This window comes from Sus scrofa, unplaced genomic scaffold (assembly GCF_000003025.6).
Source record: "Sus scrofa isolate TJ Tabasco breed Duroc unplaced genomic scaffold, Sscrofa11.1 Contig944, whole genome shotgun sequence".
In the NCBI taxonomy this organism is placed as follows: domain Eukaryota; kingdom Metazoa; phylum Chordata; class Mammalia; order Artiodactyla; family Suidae; genus Sus; species Sus scrofa.
In genome coordinates this window covers 325,131-347,106 of record NW_018085356.1, presented here as the reverse complement: position 1 = coordinate 347,106, position 21,976 = coordinate 325,131, and the positions used below count along the sequence as shown (strand labels likewise).

Genomic DNA, 21,976 nt, shown 5'->3' with positions numbered 1-21,976 from the left:
TGGGCTCAGGGCGGTGAGGGGGCCGCACCTCCAGGGACAGGGCACCTCTGCCCGCCTCCGCCGTGAAGGGCCCAGCCGTGTGCGGTGGAGGCCGCGCCCGGCGCCCGGTGTGGCTGCTGCAGTGACTGTGCCCAGCGAGGTTCTGTGGGCCTGGACCCGCTGGCCGCTGGCCGGGGTTTGGGTGACTGCCCTTCAGCAGCACCGACAGGGCAGGCGCATCTGAGTCCTGGGTGTTGTGCTTCAGGGCGGGGAGGGGGCGGGGCTCTGGGCTGCGGGGGGCGGGGGTCGCAGGAGGAGCGATTGTCACAGGCACTCCTTTCGCCCCAAGGCTGACATCGGAAGCCAGCAGCCAAGGCGGGAGGGCCCGGCAGAAAGGCGGCAGGAAGCCCTCAGCGCTCCTGCTCACGGGTTAACGTCTCTCGTCTTAGTTGTTTATATGTTTAAATGCTTTTTATTTTTTCCACTGTCGTTGATTTACAGTCGTCTTACTTTTTGATCAGGAGTTGAGAGCGTCTTTGGAGAAGCAGCAGGCTCAGAGTAACCAGCTGTGTGTGGCCTTGAAGCACGAGCAGACGGCGAAGGACAACCTCCGGAAGGAGCTGCAGATCGAGGCCTCGCGCTGCGAGGCGCTGCTGGCGCAGGAGCGCAGCCACCTCTCCGAGCTGCAGCGGAGCCTGGAGGCCGAGCAGGGCCGGTCGCGGGAGCTGGCCGAGGCCCTGCACCACGAGCGCCGCCTGACGGAGCGGCTGAGCCGGCGGACACAGGAGAAGCAGGTGCACGAGGCTCTGCTGCAGAAGCTGAAGGGCCAGGAGGCCCGCGTGCTGGAGCTGGAGGCGGCGCTGCAGACAGCCCTGCAGCGGGCCCTGGAGGCCGAGGCGCGCCCGTGCCGCGAGGAGGTCAAGAGGGAGCAGGAGGTAAGTGCCGCGCCGAGGCCCCCTGTGGAGGCCCCGCAGACCCTGGCAAGAAGGCGGGAGAGGCCTGCGCGGGCCCAGGCAGAGGTAGAGCAGCCCCGCGCGGCACAGGCAGAGCAGGCCGCATGCAAGGATACGAGGCCGGGAGCAGAGCTGAGGCCCAGCCGAACGGACGCTGACGAGTGGAGGAGGTGGCAGAGAGACAAGGAGATGCTGGTGAGCCCGCCACGCCCGAGGCTGTCCCTTGTCTGGTCGCGGCAGCTTGGCAGCAAGTTGGGAGTCAGGCCGTGTGCGTCCTCAGCTTGGTTCTCTTCCAAGGCTGCTGGGGATGCTCGGGGCCCTCGAGGTTCCCTGTGCCTCGGAGCTCAGCTCCTCTGCTTGCGCAGGGAGATCCCCGCGGCGCTGCCAGCCTCTCTGGGGAGCCGTGTCCCCGCGCGACAGTGTCTCGTCTTCCGCCCGTGCAATCAGAGGCCTCTCCGTTTCCGTCGCGCTTCTCTAGTGTCTTTCAACAGCGTTTCAACGGGTAAAAGCTTTGCATGTCTTCTGTTGAGTTTAGTCCCAAATACTCTTTTTCGGTGCTGTTGCAAGTGGGGTCACTCTTTACTTCTGTCTTCAGATCGTGGGTCGCCATGCGGGTGATTTTAGTACCTGGCTCTCGTGTCCTACCGCCCTGCTCAACTGGGGTGTCAGGTCCGACGTTTTCGAAGGCCGAGTCTTTGGGCTTTTCCACATCAAAGGTGGCGCTTTGTGCGGCAGACCCGGTCTCCCGTGTTCCTCCGCAACTTGCGTGCCCTGCGCTTCCGCGCCGGCCTGGCGGCTCCGGCCACAGCGCGTGGGCAGTGCCCAGCGGGCGTGAGGTGGCATCCAGCCTGCGTCCCGACCTCGGGGGCTGTGCCGGTGGCGGTGGGATTTTTGTGGAGGCCCCGGAGAGAGGACGGTCCCTCGGCTCCTCGTTCCTTCCGAGTGTTGGATGTGCTTTTCCTCTGCCCCTTGACATCCATGGATTTTTTTCTCGCGTCCAGCCGTTCTTGCACGCGGGCGTGCAGCCGGCTGGAACTGGGAGTGGAGTTTTGCTTACGTGGTGCTGGTTCAGCTTGCTGGTCTTTTGTTGGGGAGTCTGGGTTTCCGTTTCCACGGGCTTGTCTGCTGTGGCTCTTTTCCGGCGGCGTTTCTGGTTTTGATGGCAGGAAGGCCTTGGCCTCGCAGGTGGGCGGCAAAGTGCTCCTGCCTCTCTTTTTTGGATGGGCCTTCGTTTGAGAGACATTTTAGGTCAACCAAAAGCCTTTGTTTCACCGGAAATTCTATCCCGTGTCTTCTCATAGATTGACATTTATTTCGCCCTCTTTAAAAATATTATTTTGAAATTTCAGAAAAGTCCTTCCTCATTTTTATTTTTCTATTTTGTGGAATCATAAAAAGCTTTTAAAATGCGCAGGGAAGACCGACGGCCTGGTCTTTTTAGTGGTTAGGCCGCCGTGAAATGGCTGAGAAGTAAGTAAAAGTGAGATGCCAGTCCCCTAACACTGAGGTCACCGATTTAAATTGTGCAGTTCAGAGGTTTTCAGGACAAAGTGTTGTGCAGCCGTCACTACAGTCATTTTTACTATTTTTATTTGTTTATTTTTTTGCTTTTTAGGGCCACACCCTCGGCATATGGAGGTTCCCTCCCAGGCTAGGGGTTGAATCAGAGCTGCAGCAGCTGACCTACACCACAGCCACAGCAACTCGGGATCCGAGCTGCGTCTGTGACCTACACCACGGCTCACGGCAACGCCGGATCCTTAACCCGCTGAGCCAGAGGCCAGGGATCAAACCTGCGTCCTCATGGAGACTAGTCAGGTTCATTGCTGCTGAGCCACAATGGGAACTCCTATAGTAAATTTTTACATATGTTCATCAGCCCTGAATGGCCCTGCGGTCACCCCAGCCTCAGGCCCCTATTGATCTACTTTCTGTGTCTGTGGATTTGTCTCTTCTGGACTTTTTTTTTTTTTTTTTTTGGTCTTTTTGTCTTTTTAGGGCTGCATCCTCGGCATACGGAGGTTCCCAGACTAGAGGTCGAATCAGAACTGTAGCCGCCGGCCTACACCACAGCCACAGCAACGAGGGATCAGAGCCTCGTCTGCGACCCACACCGCAGCTCACGGCAACGCTGGATCCTTAACCCATGGACGGAACCCATGTCCTCGTGGATGCTAGTCGGGTTCGCTAAGCGCTGAGCCGTGATGGGAACCCTGGACATTTCGTATTAACAGAATCACACAGTGTGTGGCCTTTCGTGTCTGGCTTCTCCTGTGGTGTGTGCGTGTTGTGTGTCAGGATGTGTGTTTTCTGTGGTGTTTAAACCACCTGGTGTGTAATGTCGCGTTCCCCCACCAGAGGCCTTGGGACCAGAGGAGTCGTCTGGGGTTGGTGGGGGTGGGGGGAGAGCAGATCCGGGCCGGGAGCCCCCCACGATGGGGCAGGTAGAGTCACCTGCTGCATGGGCCTTGGACTCCTGGCGCGTGTCCCCCTGGGAGGAGAGATTTTGGTCACATTCTTCCTAAAGGGCTTTGCAAACCATGCCCAGAATTTCTGCCTTTTTTTTTTTTTTTTGTCTCTTTAGGGCTGCCCCCACAACATATGGAAGTCCCCAGGCCAGGGAGCTGCAGCTGCCGGCCTCCGCCACAGCCACACGGGATCCAAATGAGCCGAGTCTGTGACCTCCACCACAGTGCAGCGAGGCCAGGGATCGAACCCGCATCCTCATGGATACTAGGCAGATTCGTCTCTGCTGAGCTACAACGGGAACTCTGGGCCACAATTTTTATTTGGTTTTGGGGGGTGCGCGCACGGGAAAACGTGTGGGAATGTCGTTGCTTAAAAACCCAAGTGTTTTCTCCTCTAAATTAGTAATTGTTCTTCAGATGCGCCTCGATGTGCGTTTTAGGTGCTAGCGGTCCTTTTGGGGTGACCTTTACCGTGGGCGGTTGATTGACCGGGGTCGTGGGGTCTTTCTCCGGCCCTGGCAGCCCAGGCCTCTGAGAGTTGTTTCAGGACCAACGTCGTCTTTTCTAAGCAAAATAAAGCGCCAGTTCCGTTCTGTTGCTTCCTCATCTGGACGGGAGGCTCTCACTTTCCTCGTGTGGCTGCTGCCGGGAGAGGGCGAGTCACACCCGCTGCCCAGGAGGTGCCGGGTGGGAGGCCGGTCCACCTGTCAGCCTGGCAGCTGGTCACTCTCAGCCCTGCCCTGTCCTGCCTATCCCTGCAAGCAGCCCCTCCCCCAGCTCTCCCCTCCGTCTGCCCCCCACCCCCCCCGAGGGGCTGGGTGCTGGGCGGGTGTGGCCCTGGCTGGTCCACAGTGAAGGTGGTCCCCAGGCTGGCCACCCACCCCTCCTGCCAGGGCAGCGTCCAGGGCTGCTCCTCCGTGAGGCTGTGCCTGAGGGTCCTCGGGAAGGAGGGGGCCCTTCCCCGGAAGCCCCCTGAGGGTCTCTGAGGCAAAGCGTGTGGGGATCGGTCCAGGGGCCCGGCCGGTGCACCCCAGGCTCCGGTCTCTGCTCTGGGACACGTGTGAGGGTCTCTGCTTTTTGCTGTCCCAGCGGGAGTTGGCGCTGCAGCACCAGCGGGACGAGCACAAGATCCGGCAGCTACGGGCGCGGGAGCTGCGGGCGCGGGAGCTGCAGGCGCGGGAGGCAGCGCGTCCCTGCCCGGAGCCGGAGCCGGAGCCCGAGTCGCTCCAGGAGCAGCAGCAGGGCCTGGAGACGGCGCGGCAGCAGCTCCTCTGTGCCGCGGGGCTGCTGACCAGCTTCATCAACCAGACGGTGGACAGGTGAGCCCTGGGGACGAGCTGGCCGTGTGGTCAGCACCTTCGATGCTGAGAAGGATCCCGAGTTTGGGGCGAGGCTTTGTTCTGACAACACAGACTCCGTCTCTCGCACGTGCTTGGATTCTTGGGCCGTGTTCTCTCGAAAGATGATGACAGAATTATGTTTTTTTCTGTCTGATATGTCAGAAAATCCACGTTTCTTTCAACCGGGTTCTCTCCCTGCCTTTACAGCTGCTCACCACCCAAGGGTCCCGCCCAGGATGTGGGGGGGGGTGCCCGGTCTGCGTGTCTGTCTCGCTCCCGGGACCGGGAGGCACCTCCCTGGTGGAGGCCCGGGCTCTGCTCTTGGCCGTGAACAGACGGGAGGAATGTCAGCGTCTCCCTTTCCTGCGCGGAGCCCGGCCGGTGCGGCCTCCTCTGTGTGACTGGGTTTAGTGACAGAACAGCGAAGCCTCATTTAGGACCACGTTTCGGGAACCGGCCGGCCCTGGCAGAGGGGCAGCGGGAGCTGGAGGCGCCCCCCAGCCCCCACACCGAGGGGCCCTGGGTGGTGGTCAGTGGCGGGAGGTTTCTGGGCGTCCCAGCGCCCAGCCCCGGCTTTGGATGCCCATCGGCCTGACCCTTGTGCCCCTCTCGTGACCCCCTGTTCTCCCAGGACCCTCAGCGACTGGACGTCGTCCAACGAGAAGGCAGTAGCGTCTTTGCTGCACACGCTGGAGACACTCAAGTCTGACTTGGGCTCGTCCGGCTCCTGCCACGTGAGACTCGCTTCCTTGGTCGTGGTCACTGGCCCTCCTCTCCCCTCCCGCCCCCACTCCTCCCGCCTGTCTCCTTTGGCTCCGGGGGCGCTCGTGTCCTGTCCCTGGTGCCCCTGATGGCACTGGTGAGTCCTGTGCTGTGGCTGAGGCCCCGGCCCCTCTGCTGCCCGTGCACTTGCGCTGGGACCACAGGCCAGGCAGAGCCACCCCCCGTCAGATGCATCCAGGGGGCTTCAGGGGCCTGGCTGCTGATGGGAATTCCCTGTCAAGGTTCTGGGACAGTCAGGATGCGGTGAGATGTGTCGTGCAAGCAGCGTGCGGTGTAGGCACAGGGGAGCCGAGCCCGCTTGCCTGCCCGCTGTGCGTCCTCAGTGGTGGGTGCGCCCTGCCCTCTGTTGGGCTCTGGGGCCACCTCGGTGTCCCACGCCTGCCGGAGTCCCTCCTCAGGGTCCTTTTTCCCGGCCGTCTTGTGGGAACTGGGACAGGCTTACCTTTTACCCGCCCCGTCTTGTGCCAAGTCCACTTCCTAAAGGTTTGGAAGGAAACGTGACTTGATGATTGGATGGCTCTTATTATTTCCTGTCCCTGGATGGACTCTGCCCACCAAACCCCAATGTGTTGAAGTCACAGCCCCTGAAAATACCCAACAGTCAAAGCCTCGAGTGGTCTGCAGCCCTTTTAACAAAGAACCCTCGTTGGTGGGTCTCGTTCCCCTCCAGAGGAAGACGGCAGCCGCGCTGCAGGCCCGGCTGGTGGACGTGCTGCTGAGCGACAACGAGTCCCTGCGCAGAGCGCTCAGCACGGTGACCCGGGAGAAGGCGGAGCTGTGCCGGGCCCTGTCCCAGCTGGAGAGGAGCCCCCGGGCCTCGAGGGCCCTGCAGGAGAGCTGCACGCGCCGGGTACGGGGCCGGGCCGGGGCCGGGCGGGGCCGCGCACAGACACGGCTGCCTGCACGCGCTCACACCTGCACACGCCTGTGACACTTGCCATGAGACAGGGCCTGAAGCCTGCTCGTGAAAGGACGCTTTGACTAAGGATTGAGGAGTGTGATAAAATTAGGATCCTCTGACTTCATTTGATGAAAACGAGCTGTCGTTTTCTGTCCGTATCGTTTGATGGGTGCTTTCTCAGAAAGGCCTCATTTTTTCCTGTTTCACGTTTCGGTTTTTCGTCCGTGACTTGCTTGACCCTTTTCACAGTGAGAACTGTTGGGATTGTGTCTTGATTCGCCTCGCGCTCAGCCGCCTCTTGCCGACGGGACACTGAATTGCGCATGTGCCTAGGTTTTCGTGACCCTCGAGCCACCGTGCTGGCCGAGGGCGGGAGGCGGCCTCACCCGGCCCCGGCCGCTCTCCATGCTCTGCCTCTGGTGTCCCCGGGCCATGGAGCCTCCACTTCTTTCCTGAGCATCGGAGCTCTGTGATGCTTGGACGGTTGGGCGGCTCTGCCTGGCACCGAGGGGTGTGCTCCGTGCGCCCCGTGCGGCCGCGGCCGCGTGTGGACGGGACTCCATGGCTCTGTGCCGGGGCCCGGGGGCAGGACCGCCAGCTTCCACGGTCACTGCGCCACTGCGCATCGAACGTCCTTGGTCGGCACCGCCGTCTCTTCCAGAATGGCAGCACTTGGCGGCCCCGCCGTCTCTCTTCGTCTCTCCGTTGGAAGGTGTTGGCACTTCTTCCGGCCGGAACGCTGATGGGTGTGAGGTGGTATCTGCACGTCTTGTTTTGCCTCTTCTGAAGTTGGATCCTTTGTTTTCTTCTTCTTGGGCTGTGGGCGGTCTCTCTGCCCTCCGGCCGCAGCCTTTGTCGGATGCGGGATTTGCACACAGCGTGGGTCTCCCCGGCCCACGCTGTCCCCGCAGAGCGGCCCTGACAGAACAAGCGTCCGGACGAGGTCTCTGCCGTTCACTCCTGTCTGGATGCCGCCAGGAGTTTGACGTGTCGCGTTAGGTCTACGATCTGTTTTCAGTTCATGTTGTTGGGCTTTGAGGGATGGGCCCAGGTCTTTCCCAGCGTTGGTGTGGATGAGAGTGTCCCTCTCCCTGACCTGTCTTTGTGCCTTGTCACTTGCGCTTCCACAGTGTCTTGTGTGCGTGCTGGGACTCTGTCCTGTCCCCTGGGTCCGTGTGCCCTTTATCAGCTGCCTGATCAGTGCAGGTTTATGTTCACGTCCGGAGCGTGCCCGCTTTCTTCTTCCTCATGTCATTCGGCTGCTCTAGTTCCTTTGTCCTTTCAGTATAAATTTTAGACTCTTGCTGGTTATTTGACTGGGATTGTATCAGAATCTGTAGATCACTGTGGCGTCGCTGCTGCGGAAAAGTCTGGCAATTCCTCAAAAGAGAGGGCGCTGCGGCCTCCCCAGCAGCCCACCCCTGGGTGTTTCCCCGAGAAACGAAAACGCGTACATGTCCACGTAAAACTGTTGACACGCTCTCCTGTCGCCATTACTCGTCACTCCAAATGTGGGAATGACCCAAACGCCCATTGCTTGATGGCTGCATATATAAGATACAGCGCGTCCATAAACGGACGGTAACAGGGAGGAAAGGCCTGACAGGTGCGGCTGGAAACGTCACAGCAGGCGGAAGGAGCCAGTCCCCAGAGGCCTCACGGTGTCGGGCTCTGCACCGCGAAAGGCCCAGGCAGGCGGCGCCCGAGACAGAGGGAGGAGGGTGCGCGTGACGCTTGGTGAGGCAGTCGCGTGGTGGTGATGGTTGCGCACCCCTGGGAATATACTAAAAGCCAGTTCAGTGCCACGCTTTCAAAGGGTAGATCTTATGGTACGTGAATCGTATCTCAGTGAAGTTGTTATTAAAAATTAGGGCAGGGCGTTCCTGCAGTGCTGTGGTGGGCTCAGCAGCTGCTCTGCAGCACCAGGACGTGGCTTCGATCCCCAGCCTGGCTAAAGGACCTGGCGTTGCGGCAGCTGTGGTGCAGGTCACAGTTGCGGCTGGGATCTGATCCCTGGCCCGGGAACTTCCATGTTCCCAGGGGCGGCCAAAGAAGGGAAATAGAAAAATTAGGGCAAGAATTGCCCTCCTAACTGTAGCCGCATTTGAGCTGAACTGTACTGACTTCCCATCTGTGTCCCAGGCTCATCTCTCCGTCATCTAGAGCTTTGAAAATTCCTTTCTGAAATGGATGGTAGCCGTCAGCCTGAGGAGCGCTAAGATGTTTCTCTAAACATTTTGTTAGATTTTCAGCTGGTTTCAGGGGTCGTTGTAAATGGTGCTTTAAAAGCGTTCGTTTTCTGGTGCGTGGCTGGTGTTCTGAGGCTGACCTTTGCCCTGCGGCCTTGCTGGCCCCTCTTGTGGCTCCATGAGCCTTTTTTGCAGGACTTTACAGACACGGTCTTGTCGTATGTGAATAAGGAGTTTATTTCCTTCTTCGCAGCTTCCTTGCCTGTGGCCCAGGCTGGGCGGGTCAGGGTGGGGGGCCCGGGTGGCACCCGGCTCCCAGCACCCAGTCCTGGAGAGGGGCCGCCTTCCCCGTGCAGGAAGAGGCCCGGGAGCAGCTTGCAGGAGCTCCTCCTGCCCCTGGTTTGCGGAGGCTGGTGGTGTGAGTGGGCACCAAAGTTTGCTGTGCTTGCTCTGCGTCTGTTGCTGTGACGGTGGGTCTTTCTTGTTTCCTCTCGCGATGTGGCAGGTAACGTGGGTTTCTGAAGGTGGACTCTACTCAGAGTCCCAGGAAAAACCGCGCTCGATCGTGGGGTAGCATTTTGATGTACTTACGTTTTGCGGAACATTTTTGGATCTGGCTTCTGGAGGCCTGTTTATCGGGAGGGTTTTTAGTCGTCTCTGTCTGGCTTGGGCCTTATGAAGTGACCCGGATCGTGCGCCCGCCTCCTCGGTTTTTTGGAGGAGATTATGTCCAGCCGGTGGCTTCCTTCCGTCAGTATTTGCTCACATTCACCAGGGGGACCACCAAGCCGAGCGTCTTCCCCTGGGCAGGTTTGCTGCAGTGGGCTTGGCACGTCCGGGCTGTTGGGTGGGGTGTTCTGGCAAGGCCGTCAGGCTTCCGACAGGGCCGGGCTGTGGGCCGCCGTCGGGGGAACCTGGACCAGGGTGCAGCCGCCAGCCTCTGCCTGCGGGACCTCAGGTGCCCGCGCCTGCCCCCGCCTGGGCCGTACTTGGTGGCCGCCCTTCGCAGGGCTCCTTGGAGCTGCTGGGGGGACGTCTGGGCTCTGCACTCTGTCCAACAGACGCGAGCAAACTCGGAGGAGCTGTTTCTGGTTACGATGTTGGGATGATTTGCTGAGGAGAGCGGTTTTCTTAGAGCGCCTGGCCCGCGCGTGCTGCTCTCCGCGAGTCAGACGTCCGATGGCAAGTTTCCCCCCTTTTTTTTTAGATGGAGAAGTTGTACCTGCATTATTTGAGAGCAGAGAGCTTTAGAAAAGCCCTGATTTATCAAAAGAAGTATCTTTTACTGTTGATCGGTGGATTCCAAGACTCTGAACAAGAAACACTCTCCATGATCGCCCACTTGGGCGTCTTTCCTTCCCAAGCGGATAAGAAAGCGCCAGCGTCCCGGCCCTTGGCGAGGTTCCGCACGGCCGTCAGGGTGGTGGTCGCCGTCTTAAGGTACCTGTGGGCCCTGCCTCGGGGTCTCCAGTCTTTAAACTCTGCAGCTCTGCTCTCTCTGACCCTTTTCTTCCGGGAACCACATCATCCAAACCTGTGCCCCTGAAACGGACGGGTTCAGGCGCCTCCTCGCAGTTCCGCGAAGCCTGACCCATACCGCGCTTCCCGGGGACGGCGGCGTCGCCTCGTGTCTCAGTTTCTTAGGTTTCCGTCGAGCTGGTGCTGCACAGAGATGCTCTTGCTGCCCCTCCCCACGGGGGGCCACCGTTTGTGGCAGGCTGTTTGTGGCATGTCCCTGTGGACGTGCTGGGAGCCCCTGGCCCCCGGGCGCATCCTGGCCCCTGACCCGCCCTGGCCCTTCCGCGCACAGGACTCCAGTTTTGGAGCCGGGATGGGACTCTCCGGCCTGAGAGGGAATTTGGACTATTTCATAATTAACAGTGATAAAATTTATATTATTCTATGATTTAACGTTTTTGTTTTATATAAAAGCATATTTTATAATTTCTAAAAATGTTTGTGCACTAAGAATTGTGCAGCCAAGTGTGCTCCGGGCCAGCCCACCTCCGTCGGGGGCCCGGGCCGAGGGCGGGCTGGGCTGCAGCCTCTTCGAGACCCACCTGCGGGGACCCAGCCCCCTAGGCCTCCCTCCAGGTCCACTGACCGCACCCACCGCCATCCACCTCGGCTTCTGCCCCGGGCGGCCGCCCTGCCTCCGCCTTCCCAGCAGGCTCAAGGGAGGCCCTTCCCGGGCTCGGGCTGTGAGGCCGTCGGGTGCACGGTGACGCGGGCGGGGCTGTCACTCGGGGTCGGGTCGCCTCCGGATGTGCACGGCTCTCGCTCTAGCTTTCGCGTCTCTTCCCCTCTTTGTAGGTTACGCTTTTTGGTCAAGAAGTGGCAGCAGGTGGACGGCAGAGGAGCCCTAGCGCCGGGCCGGGCGCCTCGACCAGGTACCCTCTGCCACCCGGGGCCCGTGGGGCATCCCGAGGCGCCATGAGAAATGGGTGCTTTGCCCGTGGGGCGGGTTTTTGGAGGAAAATGTTTTTATTGGGGAAGTGAGCACAAGGCTGCCCAGCTGATGCTGGTGAGAACAGTCGTTCAGAGGAGCACAGCCCCAGGAATACAGACACGCTGAGCGGGCTGGCCAATGGCTTCTTTCCTCCGAAATCGAGCGAGGCTCTGCTTCCCCCGTGCCCGTCTCCTGGGAGCCCTGCTGCCTCTGCCTCAGCCCTCGAGTCGGCTGTGGTGGTCGCCCCGGGGTAGACTTGCGGGCAGCGTCTCTGGAGCCCAGCGACCTTCGTGGCCCCTGGGCTTCCTGGCCGTGCCCCGGGCTTCCTGGTGGTGCCAGGCTTTGATTTCCATGTGGGCATCGTTACATCTTGAGATCAGATTCTTCCTTGTCCTTCAGGAAAGTCTGCCCCCTCCAGGGTGGCCTCCAGGGTTTTGCCGCTCCCACTCCTCAGAGCTGAGGCCGGGATCCCCCCCACCTGGACCCCCCGGGCCCCACTTGCTCCATCAGGGCACCGAGTGCTCCACCAGGACGCTGCCCAGTTGGACACGGGGCTCAGGGTCAGCCTTGCAGGAGTAAAATGCCGGTGGTGGAAACTCAGGTTTCTTCTAGGGGATTTTTTTTTTTTTTTTTTTGGGCTGTACCTGTGGCATATGGAAGTTCCCCAGCCAGGGATCGAATCAGAGCTGCATCTGTGACCTACACTGCAGCTGCAGCAATGTCGGATCCTTAACCCGCTGTACCACCATGGGAACTCCTCTTCTAGAGATTTAAAAAATATTTTTATAACAGGTGCTTTTAAAATGTTTTTGGAGTTCCCATCGTGGCTCAGCGGTAACGAACCTGACTAGTGTCCACGAGGACGAGGGTTCGATCCCTGGCCTCATTAAGTGGGTTAAGGATCTGGCGTTGCCATGAGCTGTGGTGTAGGTCGTAGACGTGGCTTGGATTCCCGTGTGGCTGTGGTTGTGGTGTAGGCCAGCAGCTCTGATTCGACCCCTAGCCTGGGAACCTCCATATGCCACAGGTGCAGCCCCGAGATGGAAAAAAAAAAAAAAAAAAGTTTTGAAATTACCATGCAGACTCTTAAAAAGTTGTAAATTTTAACTTTTGGTGGCTGGACCTTCTTACTAAAATGCATTTTTTCTTTGCTTAATCCCTCTGCTGTTACATGATTCTTGGGGAAGCTGTTGCAGTGCCACGGCGGCAACGGTCTCCACCTGACGCCCTCGAATCCCCACCAACCCGGGATGTGTCTTCCAGCCATGCCAGGGACCCTGTGCGGAAAGCCTCACTGTGCCGGAGGGACAGGTGAGCAGTGTGCCCGCAGCTGTGTTTCCTCCGTGGGGCTGTGGCCGTCACTGGAGCCAGGTGTGCAAGACAAGGGCCACGCACAGAGGTGTCCCTAGGCCCCCAGCCCGCGTGAGCCCTGTGCACGCATGGCCCTGGTGTTAGCTTTACCTGGTCGCTGCTCTTTGGGATTTGGGCTTTGCACACAGAGCGTTATCTTTATACTTAACAACTCACGTGGCAGTTGAGAAGTTAACATGATGGTATTAAACATCCACGAAGTATTTGGGGAAAAAACAACAGTTTTTAATTAAAAATACAATTAAGAGGGAGTTTCCGTCATGGCTCGGTGGTTAACAAATCCAACTAGGCACCATGAGGTTGTGGGTTCGATCCCTGGCCTCGCTCAGTGGGTTAACGATCCAGCGTTGCTGTGAGCTGTGGTGTAGGTTGCAGATGCGGCTCGGATCCCGTGTTGCTGTGGCTGTGGTGTAGGCCGGTGGCTACAGCTCCGATTACACCCCTAGCCTGGGAACCTCCATATGCCGTGGGTGCAGCCCAAAAAATGGCAAAAAGACAAAAAAAACCAAAAACAATTAAGAGGCCTTGTGTTAAACTGTCGAATGCAGTTTCCTTAAAATTCAAGTAAAGGGTATCCTGTGGCTGCGATGGTTTGAGATTTGACTCTGTGTGACGGTCACCCCTGCGGCCCTGGGGGCACACAGTTGTGGGGTCTGGCTGGTCCCGCGAGGGCCTGGCGAACGCTAGTTACCTGCGTCACGGCTTGCGCCCCGTTTTCCTGAGCGTGAGAGTCCCGTCCCAGCGCGGCTCCTGAAAGATGGCATTGCCGTTGCGTTTCTTCCTGTTGAACCCTGTCAGGGGTGATCACCCGGCTGAGACGCCTGAGCATGATTATGCCGTTTGTCGGTTCTTTCAACTGTGACCCGTCCAGTGCTTGGAACCTACCCTGGAGCGCGTAGGAGCGTTCCGATTGCGTCCGTGGATCTGAACCCACACACGTGCAGGGTGCGGCCTCTGCAGTCTGCGTGTGCTCTCCCGGGACCCTGAAGTGGTCAGAGCCAAGCCCATCGTCCACCTGGGCATCAGGCTCGCACGTGCTCTCGGCCCCTGGCCTCTGGTCGGGATGGTCTCTGTGCCAGCTGCCTGTTACGCGGGAGGATCTCAGGCGTAGTTGCCCTGACCCGTGGGGAAGCCACGCCCAGGCCTGTGAGCAGCGCCTACCGCCTGTCTCTGGGCGGGCTGTGTTTCGAGAGCTTTCATCCTAGTGCAAGCGGGGAACACGCGCACCAGTGTGAGCCGTGAGGGCCCAGAAGCCCAGTCCTGTCCTGGGGTGCGGGGGCAGTGGGCAGGGACCCTGCAGCTCTCCCCGTGCCCAGCTTGGTGATAGCTTGGCAGGAATAGATGGTGGTCAAGGCCTCTTCCCTGCGGGGTCAGGCGGATGAGTAAGACATGCTCCCCGCCCTGGGGAGGAGGTGAGCGGTGACACAGATGGGCCTCCCCGGGTCGCGGCTGGAGGCCAGGAGGAAGGGGCTGGGCGGCGGGACAGCTTGGGATGGTCCAGGAGAGGCAGCCTCTGAGGGACGCTGGGCAGGGTCTCCTGGGGTCATAATTCGCTTGGGAAGATTCAGTGAAGCGAATGATAGACACTGGTTTTCACTCGGGGAAACTGTAAAGAGGCTGGTTTTAAAGCCCCACGTAGCAGTTTCTAAAAAAGCCTTGGAGCTCCTTTTGTGGCTCAGTGGCAGCAAACCCGATAGTATCCATAAGAACACAGGTCCGATGCCTGGCCTCGCTGCATGGGCTAAGGATCCAGCGTTTCCGTGAGCTGTGGTGTAGGTCACAGATGTGGCTCGGATCCTGCGTGGCTGTGGCTGTGGTGTCGGCCGGCGGCTGCAGCTCTGATTCGACCCCTAGCCTGGGAACATCTATGTGGCCCCAAAAAGCAAAACAAAAAAAAAAACAACAAAAACAAAGCCTGCCTTTTTCTTCTGTGGTAAAGGAAAACCATGACGGTAACAAGCACCCGGTTTCCCCCACTCCCTGCGGGGGTCTGGCCAGGGGCCAGCGTCACTGTGCACCTGCGCTCCCTGCAGCACCCCGTCCGCTGAGGTCGGCGCTTTCTCTCTTTCCTGGGGCGGCGCTTGGTCTGTTTGCAGATCCAGTCCGGCCCCAAATCCCAGATCTGAAAGATCCCTGAGTGCTTCTCAAGATCCAGAACGTTCCTTGACGGAATATATTCACCATTTAGAGATGATCCAGCAAAGACTGGGAGCTGCGCCACCAGGTAAGGAAGGCCCTCTGTCCTCGGAAGTAATTGAGCGACCCAGGGCGTGCCGTCAGGGAGAAAAGAGGGCTCCCGCCCCGCCTGGTTGCTGCCGTCGGTGTCGCCCGTCAGCAGCGGCATCAGGGCAGGACTGTGAGTGGAGACCCTCGGCCGTGGGTGCGTAGCGCCCTCAAGCCGCCTGGGCCTCTGGGCCTTTCTCTCAGCGACCGGGAAGATTGTGTCTCAGCTTAGATGCAGTCTGTCCAGAGTTTCTTAACCTTCATAACTTAAACCGCTCTCTATCTTAATTGTAATTCTTATTTTTATCTAAGATTAATTCGGTGGTAGTGTTTTCGAATGGTAGAATTCTTCTTGAAAGATGTGAAGCCTTCTCACAAATTGCTACCTTATTTCTGTCTGTATTTAGATTCCACTTCAAAGAAGTCCTGCCAGAAGATTAAACAGTGAATAAAATCCTTGTGGCTCTCACCCGTGACAGTTGTATTTGAGGAAAAGACCCAATTTCCGAGGGAAGCATGTGGTGCGGGCTGGCGCGCTGGGCGGCATTGTCATCATACGTGTCCTCACGCTGACGCTGTGCTCAGAGCCAAGGGGGTGTTTTCCGTGTGGTTTTAGCACATTGTAGCTTCGTATTTTGGCCGTGTGGGCGCCTGCCTGATCCTGCCGGCCTTGGCCTGGGGGAGGCAGAGGATGGCTTCCTGCCCTTTGTTTTCCTAAAGTGTACAGGTGGATGCTTTGTTTAAAAACCAGAACACACCAAAAAAATCCAAACAAACAAACAAACAAAACCAATAAAATCAAAGCCCTGTGGTGTTTGTGAATGGCCCTTGTGTTTTTTAGTTTTATCCGGCTTCCTTTTATCACTGGGAAAAATACAAAACATAGAATTTATGTTAAACTCTCGTAAGTCAATAGTTTTCAGCGGAGGAGTTCCTCTTGTGGCTCAGCGGGTTAAGAACCCAACTAGGATCCACTGGGATGTGGGTTCAATCCCTGGCCTCGCTCAGTGGGTTAAGGATACAGCATTGCCGTGAGCTGTGGTGCAGGTCACAGATGCAGCTCAGATCCTGCGTTGCTGTGGCTGTGGTGCAGGCCGGTAGCTGCAGCTGGCTCAACCCCTAGCCTGAGAACATCCATATGCTGCAGGGGCGGCCCTAAAAAGCCAAAAAAAAAAAAAAAAAAAGCTGCAGGTCTTTGTCCTAGGCTCCCATGAAACTGACAGTCTGTGGCTTCCTCAGTCAATAGGCTGGAGCAGCACCCAGACGTGTCCTCTCAAGATCCAGACACGCCAAGCCCGTGCCTTTCTTGGTTGTGGGCAGTGCAAGGCGCAGCCGGGAGACCGTGACGGTCCAGAGGCCACTGGTTCGTCCTGGAATTGAGCCGTCGCCGTCCAGGGCACGGCTTCCTGCTCACCAGGGCCACTGCTGTGATGTCCCCAGTGCACCCAAATGGTATGTCCACACGCAGACCCTAAGACGGGGACATTGTCCCTGCCCGCCCAAGTCGCATTGATCATCTCATTGGTGTTGAGAAGAAAGCGATAAGGGAATCGGGAAGCAGAACCTTTTAGGACGGCACTGGGACAGATGCTGCTGCTTCTGAACCCATGTCAAGAGTTCCTCCCAAAACAGCGGAGAAGTGCGAGGTCTGCTCTGGGAGGGGTGGCCCACACAGATCGCAGCGTCCCCTGAACCCCAGGAACGAGCTCGGGCTGCCAACCAACACCACAAACCGGGTGGCTATGACCAACAGAAATCACGTCTCACCGTTGTGGAGGCTGCAAGTCCAGGATCGGGGTGCTGCAGGGGGTTCAGCCGAGGGCCTCTGCTGGGTGTGGACGGCTGGCTCCTCCTTGTGTCTTCAGAGGTGCACTCTCAGGGCTCATGGGATCACTGCGTCTGTCTGTGAGGGCTCCACCTCGCAGCCTCATCGGAGCCCAGGTACTTCTCCAACTTTTCACCTTCCAGCACCATCCCACTGTGGGGCAGGATTTCAACCGAGGACCTCGGGGGGGACGCAGCCAGTCCTCAAGTCCATACAGAGTGGGGCCTGAGCAGACCCAGAAGGCGTGCGCCAGCGCCTCGAGTGGGCACTCGGGCTCCTGGTGCTGAGCTTTCTCCCGCTGTCTCCTCCTCAGGCCGTGTCTTGTCGCATGGATCGTCCCTGTGTCCAGCTGACAGAACAGGAGAGGCCCGCCTCTGACCTGCACCTGGATCCGCACGGTGTGCTGGCATCCGCTGCACCCCACACAGGCTCAGGGCCTTGGAAGATTGCAGGTGGCAAACCAGGCGGTACCTCTGGCGGCCCACTTCAGGTGGAGAGAGCCAGCCGAGCCCTGATCCGTATGCGCCCTTGTCTGTGACTGTCCAGCTGGCCCTCCACGGCAGAGAAGAGACCGCAGGGGGGTATCCAGCAGGTCTCTCCCGTCCCGCAGGACACGCACTGGAAGCACGCTCTGGTGGGCGGGGTGACACCTGTGGATGTCACCCAGCCTCTTAAGTGGCAGGAAAGGAGACCTGCATTGGCTCAACACCACCCCCTCTCACAAAGGCTTCCTGGCTTCTGCAGCTCCTCAGTCCCTGCACTGCCAACCACAGACGCCAACGCGGAGCCCTTGACGAGGCAGGCAGTCCCCTCCACCACAGAGGAGGCAGTAGTTGGTCCCACCAGGAACAGACACGTTCCTGTCTGCGGGACGTCTGCCAACAGTGCGATCTGAGGACCTGGAGAATGTCTTACCTGCTGCCTTAGCTCTTTGTGACGGCGCCTCTTTGCAGCAGGCCCACATTTTATTTGTTGTACGGTCGCACCTGCTGCACATGGAAGGTCCCACCCAGCCTAGGGATCGAATCCAAGCCACAGCTGCAACCTATACCGCAGCTGGGGCAATGCTGAATCCTTTAACCCACTGCACCGGGCTGGGAGTCAAACCCGCACCTTCCCAGCAACCCAAGCCACTGCACTCGGATGCTTAACCCACTGTGCCCCAGTGGGAACTCCAGCAGCAGGCATATTTTAAAGCAATGAAAGTGTGCAGGATGAGCTCACGTGGAAGCCACTGGTGTCACCACGTTGGGGGAGCTTATTGAGGACATGACCTGTGGAAGTTTGACCTGTGAGCCAGACCCCCAACAGAGGCCCCCACCGGCTCCCTGTCCTTGGAAGGTGCTTTCTGCCCCAAGGCTGCAGCCTCGAGACCGGCTGGAAGGTGTGCATGACCGATGCCAGGCAAGGCCTCTGTATAAGCGCTTATGATTGTGGCAGGTCGGTGCAGAGACCTATTGCCCCTGGCCACCCAAGACAAACCTCGTGAGCCCCAGCAGCCAGGGAGCGCCGAAGGAGAGGCTGGGCTACAAACGGTGTGGAAAGAATTGCAGCCAACTCCTCAGCTGCATGCTGCAGATGACCCAATTTATTAAACGAAAAGCATCAGTTTTTATACCATATCACAATCAGGTTTCGTATAAGATTTGACATTAACATTTGATTTAAAGCCCTTTCTGTTCCCTCCACCTGAGATACAAAAAAAGGTTAGTTAAAACATGTTCCTTTCAACTTTAGATTTTCCTTCAAGATTACAAACTTAAAGTTTCACACTGTATTTTTCTTAAAAGGTCAACAACAGTAGTTATTCTATTCTATATTAAGAACAAAGCTTTAATAAGCAATAAACTATGATACCTAACATTTTTTAACTAAAGGTGTATGTAGTTAACAAAACGCATGAAAGCCTTGGGTTCATGGTATTCTTAAAACTACGATTTATTTGGCGCCAGCAAGCTAAGCATTTAACCTATTGTGCTGATTTACGTAAGTTCCAAACCACCAATCTCAATAGAAAGGCGTATTATACCCAAAATTATCAAATGCCCTCACAAGGGATGAAAGTTACAGGTGACACTGTTATTTGATAAAAAATATATCTATTATAGAAAATAGCAATTTATAGGCCAAACAACATTTTTCCCAGCCCCAAACTTTTTAAGTAAAGGAACTGAAATCATAAGTTTCCCCTGTATACTCTCACAAAATAGGTGCCATAAATTGTTACTCCAAAACAAAGGCTTTTTCCATTACATTGTTTAAATAACTTCACTCTGTTTTGGTTTAGGTGTTTTACGTACCTGGGGCAAATCCTTAGCTGTAAGAAAGCTGTGAATCAAAGATAGAAAAAGAAGGATAAACACAGAGAAAATAGATTAACATATTTTTTAGGGGATATCATTTTTATTTTCCTGGAGCCGATGTTTTTCAAGGGATTGCTCTGCAATCCTTCTTCTTTCTTCAGCTTGTCTGTAGCTCTGCTAACCAGACAAACCTCATGCAGGTGCTGACTGTGGCTTTGCTTTTTTTACTGGAGCAGCCTTATGGCTCCCGACACTGTGGATTGTGTTAAACCTGCCACTTGCCCATCTGGAGTGTCCGCCTCTCTCTTGGTCTCTTGCCATCAGATGCAGGGGCCAGTTTACAAACTAACACCATCTGTCAGCTGGAAGCCGTTACCTTGACTGAAGAGAGGGACTGCTCCCTGAAGGCTCCCTTCAGCAGCAGCTTGGAAATCCCGCCTTTCGAGTTTGAGGTCAGGTCCCAAACTGGTGGGTGCCTTAAGCCGGCAGCGCGCGTCATGCTACTTCCCTTACAGCCAGACTGCAGGGGTCGGAAAGTCAAGAGGCAGACTTGCGCTGCACGTGCCACGCTGGGCTCTCCGGTTTCTTGGTCACGTCAAGCACGGGAGCAGCAGGGCACCGTGTGTGCCACCTGGGTTCCCCGCGTCGTCTCCCCATCGTGTAGTGAACGGAGGAGCAGGCTTCTCTCCTCCGGGGCCGAGGCAGGGACTCCTTTTGCCCTCTGGTTCCCAGATGTGGCAACCCCAAGGTACCCAGAGAGCATCCGTAGTTTATAGGCTAGTGGGACATGCGATGTGTTCCCCGGAAGTTCATCTTGGGGACAAAGACCTCTAACCTGGAAGAATCTAAACTTGGCAGGACAGAAAGCACGAGTTCCCCGGCAGATCACTGGGGGTCCTGCGAGCGGGGCCACTGCTGTTTCCACCCCTTGGCTTCAGATTCATGTGTCTTGCTTGTTGGGAACAGAGGGCCATGGACAGGTCCTGTGCGGCACCCCGTCTTTGTAGAATATTACCTCCAGCCGGGCATCTCAGCTGTGCCTTTGGCTGACCGACCCAGTGCTCTGTCCGCAGTGGATCCCACGCTCACTGCATTGCCTTTGCTACAAAGTGAATCCCATGTTTGATAGGACACCAAATGGGATTCTTTTCTTTTTCCTTTTCCATTATGGTTTATCCCAGAAGACTGGATAGAGTTCCCTTGCTGTACAGCTGGACCTTATTGTTAAATCCATTCTAAATGTGATAGTTTATACCCACTGGCCCCGAACTCCCTGTCCATCCACGCCTCCCCTTTCCCCCTCGAGAGCCCCAAGTCTGCTCTCCTTGGCCATGATCTATTTCTGGTTTTTGTTTTGTTTTGTTTTACATAGGATCATCTGTTCATATTTTAGATTCCAAAAATAAGTGAATCGAATCTAAAAAAGTGGAGAAAACCATACATGCACCCCTGTGCTCACTGCAGCACTGGTCACGCCAGCCAAGACATGGAAGCAACCCAGGTGTCCATCGACAGAGGACTGGATAAAGAAGATGTGGTACATGTACACAGTGGAGTATTACTCAGCCACAAAAACGCATGGACAATGCCATTTGCAGCACTGCAGATGGACCTAGAGATTATCATACCGAGTGAAGCTTGTGAAGACAGTGAAGATAAGATTCATGCGATATCATTCACATGTGGAATCTAAGAAAAGGACAAAGTGAACTTACCTGGAGAACAGACAGATTCAGACCTTGAAAACAGGCTTACGGTTACCCAGGTGGCCGGGGTGGGGACGGGCGGCATGTATACACGGTGTTATGGAATGACTGGCCAATGGGGACCTCTACCCACTGTTCTGTGAGAATCTATTTGGGAAAAGAATCTAAAAGAATGGATGTGTATGTTTTACTGAATCACTTTGTTGCACAGCAGAAATTATCACAACATTGAAATCAACACTGACACTTTAAAAACGAAGAAGCGAATGACTAGGATCTCTCCCCACTGGGAGGCTGTGTCCTCATCCTGTCTTTCAAGGCTGCCCCTGAGAGGCTGTAGTACACCTGCTGCCCTTTTGCATTTTGAACTCACACAGCAGCCAAGCCACCTGTGAGCCACGCTCAAGATAGTTCTTCCTGTCAACCGGGCCCAAAGGCTTCTCCATATGGTGGTAGCTGTGAAGTGACAGAAAGGCTCTGATACAGTGGCAGTGGATGCCAGGCAGCTCTGGGCCATTTATCCTGCACTCCCCTGTGACCCGTGAACAGTCTTGTGCTCAGTCTTGGACGTACTCCTTGGTCATTGCTGGGCCAGACCGACCTTATGACTCATTGAGTTTGGCAGAAGCCATCCAACAAAGCACTGTCTTGTCTGCACGGGCACGTAATGTCCCAAGGTCAGATGTTCCACCTCTGTTGGAGCACAGAAGCACAGCAAGATGGGCCCCCGCACCCCAGAAAAAAGGTGTGTAGTTCTCTGCTTCAAGTGGCCTGGCAGAGCCTAGAGTTCTACTGAGATGTGCCAGGCACCCCGTGTTACATCTTCCCACCACCCATCCCACCTGCTAGATCACATGGCCCAGGCAGCAGAACTGCTGCATCACAGCCTCGACCTATTCCTGTTTTGGGCTCTTCTCACAGCTGGGGCCTGGAGTTCCTTGGTGGCTCAGTGGGTTAAGGATCTGGTGTTATCACTGCCATGGCTTGGGTTGCTGCTATGGCATAGGTTCGGTCCCTGGCCCAGGAACTTGACCATGCTGTGGGATCAGCAAAAAACAAAAACAATAACTTGGAAGTCTTCCAAGCACTCAACATTTGGGCCAGAGCAGTATTGGTAGCTGTGGGTGTACTGCCTCCAGTACCTGAAAGGCCCAAATGTGTCTTCCGATCTTGAGAGTTGAAGGTGTGAGATGCAACAATCGTCTTTTGCTTTTTTTTTTTGTCTTTCTGTCTTTTCTAGGGCTGCACCCGCGGCATATGGAGGTTCCCAGGCTAGGGGTCTAATCAGAGCTGTAGCCACCAGCCTATACCACAGCCACAGCAATGCCAGATTGGAGCCGTGTCTGTGACCTACACCACAGCTCTTGGCAACGCTGTATCCTTAACCCACTAAGCAAGGCCAGGGAGCGAACCTGCAACCTCATAGTTCCTAGTCGGATTTGTTAGCCACTGAGCCATGATGGGAACTCCTGTCTTTTGCTTTTGT

The 21,976-nt window shown here is 56.7% G+C and overlaps 1 protein-coding gene across 1 annotated transcript in view; it reads left to right on the top strand.

Moving 5' to 3' along the window:
* Window positions 1-20,676, top strand: part of PCNT (pericentrin) — a 115,346-nt gene extending 94,670 nt beyond the window's left edge. Inside the window, 11 exon segments of the mRNA XM_021082502.1 lie at window positions 501-1,127; window positions 4,490-4,719; window positions 5,372-5,474; window positions 6,194-6,373; window positions 9,821-10,053; window positions 10,927-11,003; window positions 12,250-12,373; window positions 14,530-14,657; window positions 15,064-16,108; window positions 16,410-16,597; window positions 16,795-20,676. Of these exon segments, the coding sequence (XP_020938161.1) occupies window positions 501-1,127; window positions 4,490-4,719; window positions 5,372-5,474; window positions 6,194-6,373; window positions 9,821-10,053; window positions 10,927-11,003; window positions 12,250-12,373; window positions 14,530-14,657; window positions 15,064-15,104 (1,743 nt within the window). The 3' untranslated portion in view covers window positions 15,105-16,108; window positions 16,410-16,597; window positions 16,795-20,676.
* Window positions 20,677-21,976: the final 1,300 nt, after the last annotated feature.